This window comes from Salmo salar, chromosome ssa03 (genome assembly GCF_905237065.1).
Source record: "Salmo salar chromosome ssa03, Ssal_v3.1, whole genome shotgun sequence".
NCBI classification, from domain to species: domain Eukaryota; kingdom Metazoa; phylum Chordata; class Actinopteri; order Salmoniformes; family Salmonidae; genus Salmo; species Salmo salar.
In genome coordinates this window covers 26,428,088-26,436,577 of record NC_059444.1, presented here as the reverse complement: position 1 = coordinate 26,436,577, position 8,490 = coordinate 26,428,088, and the positions used below count along the sequence as shown (strand labels likewise).

At 43.5% G+C, this 8,490-nt stretch overlaps 1 protein-coding gene across 1 annotated transcript in view; it reads right to left on the bottom strand.

Moving 5' to 3' along the window:
- Nucleotides 1–999: 999 nt before the first annotated feature.
- LOC106599337 (disks large-associated protein 1) overlaps nucleotides 1,000–8,490 on the bottom strand; it is a 138,242-nt gene continuing 130,751 nt past the window's right edge. The window contains 6 exon segments of the mRNA XM_014190522.2: nucleotides 1,000–2,983; nucleotides 4,971–5,123; nucleotides 5,234–5,325; nucleotides 5,531–5,970; nucleotides 7,105–7,190; nucleotides 7,471–7,865. Of these exon segments, the coding sequence (XP_014045997.2) occupies nucleotides 2,768–2,983; nucleotides 4,971–5,123; nucleotides 5,234–5,325; nucleotides 5,531–5,970; nucleotides 7,105–7,190; nucleotides 7,471–7,865 (1,382 nt within the window). The 3' untranslated portion in view covers nucleotides 1,000–2,767.

The following is an 8,490-nucleotide window of genomic DNA, read 5'->3' as shown; positions in this document are numbered from 1 at the left end:
CTCCAAAACCATAAAAATGTATTTTAAACAGCGTTTGACATGCTTCTAAGTACGGTAATGGAATATTTAGCATTTTTTTGTCACGACATGCGCTCGCGCGTCACCCTTCGAATAGTGACCTGAACGCACGAACAAAACGGAGCTACTTGAATATAACTATGGATTATTTGGAACCAAAACAACATTTGTTGTTGAAGTAGAAGTCCTGGGAGTGCATTCTGACGAAGAACAGCAAAGGTAATCCAATTTTTCTTATAGTAAATCTGAGTTTGGTGAGGGCCAAACTTGGTGGGTGTCAAATTAGCTAGCCGTGATGTCCGGGCTATGTACTCAGAATATTGCAAAATGTGCTTTCGCCGAAAAGCTATTTTAAAATCTGACACCGCGATTGCATAAAGGAGTTCTGTATCTATAATTCTTAAAATAATTGTTACGTATTTTGTGAACGTTAATCATGAGTAATTTTGGAAATTCACCGGAAGTTTGCGGTGGGTATGCTGGTTCTGAACATCACATGCTAATGTAAAAAGCTGGTTTTTGATATAAATATGAACTTGATTGAACAAAACATGCATGTATTGTATAACATAATGTCCTAGGAGTGTCATCTGATGAAGGTCATCAAAGGTTAGTGCTGCATTTAGCTGTGGTTTTGGTTTTTGTGACATATATGCTTGCTTTGAAAATGGCTGTGTGATTATTTTTGGCAGGGTACTCTCCTAACATAATCAAATGTTTTGCTTTCGCTGTAAAGCCTTTTTGAAATCGGACAGTGTGGTTAGATTAACGAGAGCCTTGTCTTTAAAATGGTGTAAAATAGTCATATGTTTGAGGAATTGAAGTTATAGCATTTTTGAGGTATTTGTATTTCGCGCCACGCGATTCCACTGGCTGTAAGCGTCCCACCTAGCCCAGGGAAGTTAACACAGAAAAATAACATCAGGCTGACTGAAAAATGGAATCAGTCAGTGCAAATGAATACATGGTCAAGACCGGGAACAGAGTTCATCATTATTTTATTCTGTGTTCATATGTATGCACATATAATCTCTATACAATACAACATAAGATCAGAGTTGCATGACAGACCACTAAAACAGAATCCAAACAGTAAAAAAACTAAATCATCAATAAATAAATAGTTAAATAAATAAACTAATACAAGTATAAATTAGGTATAGATTTTGTATTTCTAATATTGTCTGCATGCTTACAGGAACATCCTCATGTATAATTTCTGTACAAACACACACATGGCTATTTTCAAGTACAAGTGTTGTTTTGACTATGTACAGTATGTTCATGAGGCTACTTGACCGTATTGAAGAAAGGCCAACATATCAAACAAGGAAATTAGGAAGCACTTTAAGAGACCCACACTCAAACATACACACTCACCTCTAAACACCGATGGACACAAACCGACACACACACACACACACACACACACACACACACACACACACACACACACACACACACACACACACACACACACACACACACACACACACACACACACACACACACACACACACACACACACACACACACACACACACACCATCACTAGGAGACCCTGATTTGATAGACTGAATTTCCATCTCTTCCTGAGAAATAACAGAGCTAAGCCTGTTCAACCACAGTCACATGGCCTTCCAGGAGTCCATTTGAGATTGAACTAACATACCGAGAAACAGTTTACTAATACAATTAAGCCACTGAACTTGCTACTGGAAAGACATTGTTAAGAAATTAAACAACTTGCATTCCAGAGATGTTTTTTATTGTCCCTCTCTATGTTTTTAGGGTATTTCATATTGGGTTGCTTATCACCACAAAGATCCTCACTTGTCATACAAATCTACTTTAGACACCTGTCCGACTTTACAGAAGGGAAATCACCAGAATTAGTTAATTAAGAACATGTATCAAAGAAAATTGTCTCTAGTTGTCCTTGTACCATTAATGATTCAAATGTTTAAACAGATAGTGATTCTCTAGAATAAGCAACTATGTCTTTAGAATAGACAGCATCAGCATACAAAACCAACAGAATTGGCTACAGAAAAGAAGGCATCCTTTTTATCTAAAATCTATGATCTTTACAGATGGGACTTCAAAACCAAAGTGTTCAGTTGTTTTGCACATTTACTTGATCTGATTTCAAATGAATATTGCTTAAGCATAATATACCCTGTTCGTTTGCCAATTATGTTACAATCAAAGAAAAAATATTGAGAAGGTTGAATCGGACATCAAGCAAGGGATTCTGTTTGGCCCATGCTTAGGTAAAAGTAAAAATAGCTAAAGAAACCAAATACTCAAACATACTTATTTGCTTTCTTTTAGGATATCAACAGTTGTCTACATTAATTAAGAATGCTATACATTTCACAAGATCATGGTTTATGTTACACAGGTGTGGGTAAAAGTGATACACTTTTAAAAAAGAAGGATCACGAAGGAGTCATCTTCAAGCGAGGATCTATGTTACATAGATGGAAACAAGACCAGGATCAAATTTGTGAGAGAGACAAGAATATGTAAAAGAAACAACTATAACTGTTGGCATTTCTCTTCCCACTACAGAGAAAAGAGTTAGTGTGGTTATATTACAACATCTGTGTGGGTCTGTGTGCTCACAGGAACCATACCGTTAAAAGCTTATGTGTGCGTTTACCTGTGTGTGTGTGATCTAGCGGTGTGTGAGATGTAAGTGAATCTGTCTGTGTGGGTAGTGGTGAAGGTGTGCCTGCCGCGGAGCTCATAGCCTGGTCTGGGCCTCAGGGATATAGATCTCGATGCTGTCTGCACTCTCGGTGGCTGAGTTCTGCCGCACCGACGCGGCTCGCTTGGCGGCCATCAAGCGCTTGCGCGCATCCAGCCGCTGCTTCTCTGAGCTCTCCAGGGACCTATCACGGGCCAGGGGAGGGTGACCTTTTGGGGGTTTCTTTGGCACAGGAGGGGGGATCCGTCTCTCCTGAACAGGGATGACAAATAGTCAGTTAGCCCTTGGGGGGGGACAGGAGCGTAGACAGCATTAGTACACCTATAGCAGCACATGGCTAGCGCTACAGATAGACAACCACACACGACGCAGTGGCGGGGGGGCGACTGACTGCATGAGGTACGGTGGCCCAGCGAGGTCAGGCCCCGTGGTGCGTGCCAGATGGAATGACTTCTCAAAACCAGCTCACTGTCGACAAGAACAACAGAACAAAAACATGGAGAAGCGGTCAGGAAATCAATAGTATAAAATGCAACAGCCATGATACTGTACAGTAACAACATCTCTACAGTCGTTAATACAACAAATGACAGGAAAATGGCAACATTCAACTTTTGGGTGTGAGGTGTTTCACTGTGTTAAATGATGGTGTATAAAACTGAATGAATATGATGGTGTATGAAACTATTGATGGTGTATAAGTTGTAATGAGTGATTCACGCCATGTGAAGCACTTAAAGGTATGCGGTACAGCTCATAAACCTTCACCATCTAGACCAGTGGTCACCAACCGGTCGATCTCCAAGGTATTCCTAGTCGAGCACCAAACATTTCTGTAAAAACCCCAACGATAAAGCCTTGCGTTCCTATTTTTTTATTTATTTTTTCGTGCTGTTGGCGATAGGTGCACTTGATTCAGCAGCCCTAGTGCCGGGAAGGCAAATTGTTCCCATTTTTTAACCATTTCATGTGTCTGAAGGGAGAACTCCACCTACCCAGCAGGCCCAGAGAGCAAATCAAGTGCACCTATAGGCCTACCACTGGCCAATCAGATAGCTCAGATCACTGTGTCTTTATTTATTTGATTTATTTTACCTTTATTTAACCAGGTAGGCAAGTTGAGAACAAGTTCTCATTTACAATTGTGTCTGCACAGTTTCATTGAGCCATAGACTGTAAAAAGAAGACTCGAACGCACAGCAAAATCGATACTGTAAGATTTCAAATGGTTTAAAAACATGACTAGAGAGAGACTCAACGAATACCGCAAAGAGCTGCTGTTTTTATGAGCAAGCTCATGTTTAAGTTATTATTCAGCAATGTCAACACTTAAAATGCACGTTCTCCCTTCTTCCACTTACGCTACAAACAGCACTGCCGCTGCATTAAAGGAGTAGCCTCTAGCAAAGTGTTCCCATAAGCTTGCATTGTTATTATTAGCGGCTTGTGTCTTTTTTAATATCCAGGAATATTTCACTTTCTCAGGTCAGAGGAGTAACATGAATTAGTCCATGAGGCAGAAATAATGCAGTGCCACTTGAGTTTTGCCATCAACTGAAAGACTGCGTCCCCTTTTGTCAGTGGAGGGAGGGACAGTGGAGGGACAGCAGAGGGACAGTGATTCGGGTGAGAGGCAGCCTCACTGCTGCTCTCTTCCTCCCCTCAGACTGACCATCAGATGCAGGCCATCAATCAGCTGTGCCTCACAAGTAATACAACAAAGTATCTATTACCAGTGTGATCATATACCTCAATTTTCTAAATATCATTTAACAATAGTCTGAGAAGAACAACATTGGCAGGGCAATTCAAGCATTCAAATTATGCAATGATAATTTATTGGGTGTATAGCCTACTGCACAAATCTCATTGCTACATAACTGTTTTTAAATGGTTAATGTTGCATAGGCTTACATTTAAGTTGTGTTTAAAAAGAATCTGAGTGGTAGATCTCAACTTGTATTTTGACTCATGAAGTGATCTGGACTCAGAAAAGGTTGGTGAGCACTGATCTAGACAAAAGTCAGTTGTTGCCAAACCAAAGAAAATCATTTATACAGTATGTTAACAAATAATAATTGTGAAGTTACAACAGCGATACTAGATCATGCAATGAGTTAAAGCTACTGATTTGTTTCTGCATGATCAGTATATCTTGGCTGGTCGGAATGATGAGCTGAGTCTCCATTGACTTAGACAGCATAGACAGATACTAGCTGGTCCTGGACGCCTGTTTTACCTTTCTCTCTGGGGGGTCCAGGGGCTTCCAGTTGTTGGCCCTCAGCTGGTGCAGCTCGTCAAACTTCAGGCTGATGTTCTCGATGGACAGCTGGAGCATGTCCCAGAAACCAGCCAGGTCCTGAGAGATGGGCCGCGGGCGGGCGTTGGGGTTCTGATCCCAGATCAGTAAAAAAGGGAAGAACGAAACAGAGTTTTATCTCAGATTTTATGTGAAGAACAGGAGGGGTCAAAGGAAACTGAAGAACTAGAAGAGTCGCACACCAGGTTCTCCTCACAAAGTTCCCGGAACTGCTGGAACTTCTGTGACATCAGGAGCTGAGCACTTCCTACGGCAAGCCTCATTTTCCCCAAGACTGTGGAGAGGAAGATAATGTAAACACAGATCAGATCACACAGGGAGAAATCAGAGGACTGTCTCATTGTGATGGCGGGAATGAGGCCACCTAATTGTACCTATCACAAGTACAATTATGCACAACTACGCAGCACTAGCCTCCACTGCACTCACACAATTGTGATAGGTAGTGGTGTAAGTGCCTTTGAACAGGCCAGACTCACTGTCATCCGGCAGGTCGTTCTCCTGTTCGTCCTGCTTCATCTGTCTGCACCAGCCCTTCATGCGGTCCGTCTCAGCCTGCAGCAGCTTGAGGAACCAGCGTCCATCCCTCTGGCACACGGACTTCTGGACTACCTCCAGGGGATCTTCGGTCACGCTGTCGATCCAGGGGTCAGGCGGGGGCAGAATGGACGGGTCGAAGCACACGTCATCGTAGTCGTCTGAGGTACAGGCGTGGTAGTGGTTGCCCGAGCCCTGGATGCTGACGGTGGAGGCAGAGGCTGGCGAGGTGGCGGCTTCGCGGGAGTACTTGCGGGACACAGAGCCTGAGAAGGGCAGGTCTGTTTCTGGGGAGTCCAGGGGGCTGTCTAACATGTCAGGCATGTCCAGGTCTGCCTGTACTGCTGCCGTTACACTGTTGGAGCGGATGAACTGCCGGTATCTGCCAACAGGGGGAGATATACATCAGTGCTCAGTCTGAGGTGACCTGACTAGTAAAACTTGAACCTAATTTAAGGCTATACATAAGGTGCAGAGTTTTTTTCTGGCCAGGTCACAATGTGGTCAGAAAAACATCAGGCCCTGCATTTGATCTGAAACTACCAGTACTAGAACATTCTATTCTCCATCCATTCTGATGGATGGAAGGTGCATTTTACCACATTTTGAGCCAATCCATGGTACCATGAATGAACATCCCACACAGAGTTAGTGAGGGAGGTGTACAGAGACACAGAGTGAGGGAAGGGAAGGGGCCCTAGGCTGCAGTCATCACGGAGCAAGCCTACTACTCTAAAACACCCACCAGCCATGACTATTCCTTTAGAGGGAGCGCCCTTCACTACAGACACACAGCAGAGCTGTACAAGAACTGCCTCACCATGCCGATGACTATTCATGCTATATTTGTCCTATACAACACATAGGATGGAGCAGAACACACATAGCACAAGGAAGAAATACACAATAAGCTTTATAACGTGAATAATTTCACTCTGATTCATATTCAAACTCTCACAGTCTTTAGTATGACTAAGCTGCCGTAGTGGGCAGTCAGTGCTCCTCATTAACAGACAGAAGTTGGAGAAACCAGCTGCAGTCAGCTACTTTAAAGCCTACCCAGACTATTTCTCCAACTTCTATCTCCGATATCAAAAATGAGAGAATAATCTTGTGAGTGAGAGTAGGCGTTTGGTTTGCCTCATCAGACTGCAGTTGCAGGTGAGCTGGAGATGACTCAGCTGAAGTCACTGAAGAGGTGTCACTGAAGAGGTGTCACCGGCGACGCCAACAGACAAACACAACTCACTCACCATTTCCCTTTCAGAGAAACGAGGCAGGAAATGCCATAGTTCCAAATGTCTGTTTTGCAAGCACAGCTGTTCCACCGCATTAACAACCCTAGGCACAAGCTGCTTCTCCCAGCAACCCCTGACTCACTTAGTAACGGCCTTCATTTGTAAATGGATGCCTTTCTCTGGACATTCACACAAAAAGGTCATGAAGGCAAGAAACAGTGAAGGACTGACATTCTGAACTGACTGATAGAGAGAAAATGAGAGAGAGAGAGACTCACCCTCTCTCGTCCTCCACCTGGACCCCAATTGATTGGAACTTGGACTGGTCCTCCATCTCCAGAGCTTCCTCTTCTGGCCCGTCCACCTGGACATAAAATTATACAAAAAACGAATTCAACTATAAACTAGACATCTATTTCTCAGTCACTACAATATACAGAACACCAGGGTGAAGTAAATGTAAACATCTGCCACTAGAGGACAGTATAGAGCAAGAGTAGAACCTGTCAAATCAGAAAGGGGATGAGGATCCAGTCTCTCAAAACCCGGCTCGTGTGTCAACTAATTCATTTCTTATTATTCCCATATCAGATCAAACAATATGTCAAACGAGAAGTGGTTGTGAGGTAGTGTCTACCACAGACCTGGATGCCGATGGACAGCTGGCACTTGGCCCGTCTGGCCTGCTCCTTCCTGCTGTCCTCAGTGATATGGGCCAAGGCTGAGGTGGTGGTGGTGATGGTGATGCTGCTGTTCGCGACATGCTGGCTAGCAGGGCCGTGGACCTGGGCGTTGGCCGCCTCAATGGCTGCTGTTAGGGCCTTCATGCTGTCGATGCTCTCTGTGGAGTTAGACAGGCCTGACTGGATGGTCATGTCTCCCTGCGGGTGACTGTCCCTGCCCCCCTGGCCATGGCCATCTATGTAGGCATCCTGGGCCGACTCGGTGCTGCTCTGGGCTGTGATGGAGATGAAGGGTTTGGAGGTGCGGGGCGGCACCGGGGGAGGGGTCTTCTTATAGGTTGTGATGCATGATGACACTGTGGGGAACCATGGGAGAGGTAAAGTACTTGCGAGTGGGATATTTAACACACACATTATGTCATAGCTTTCTAACATATGAAGTAGGAATGTATATTCTACTCTCCCACTGTGGACAGGTATGGATGTTCTCATACACACAGTCAAATCTATAGGTGATCAGGGGAGGGCCACAAGTCTAATTGATGAAGAGGGAACATGTTAAAATCTAAAGAGGTAATGGTGATAGTAGTGGTAGAGGTATGTGAGTCAATTAATAGAAAGACATGAATAAAACACAAGGGTTTTTTATTCCTACTCTTTCCACCTCTTTCTCTACCACACTCACCCTCTTTTTAAAGTTTGTGATAGCTTGTTTTTGTGATGGCTTACACAATCTAGTCAAGAGTTAACTGCTCATTACAAAATGTGCAATTACAGCAAAATAATGAGGGTTAGTCATGCAAAGGTAGAAGGAAACACAAAAGCACAGCAAATGAACAGTCATGGAGTTTCTCATAGAGTGCGGAACTGTGAGATGGTAAATCATGCAACACAAATTAGCAGACAGACAATGCATCTGTTCAGACTATACAATGCATTCGGAAAGTATTCAGACACCTAGATTTTTCCAACATTTTGTTA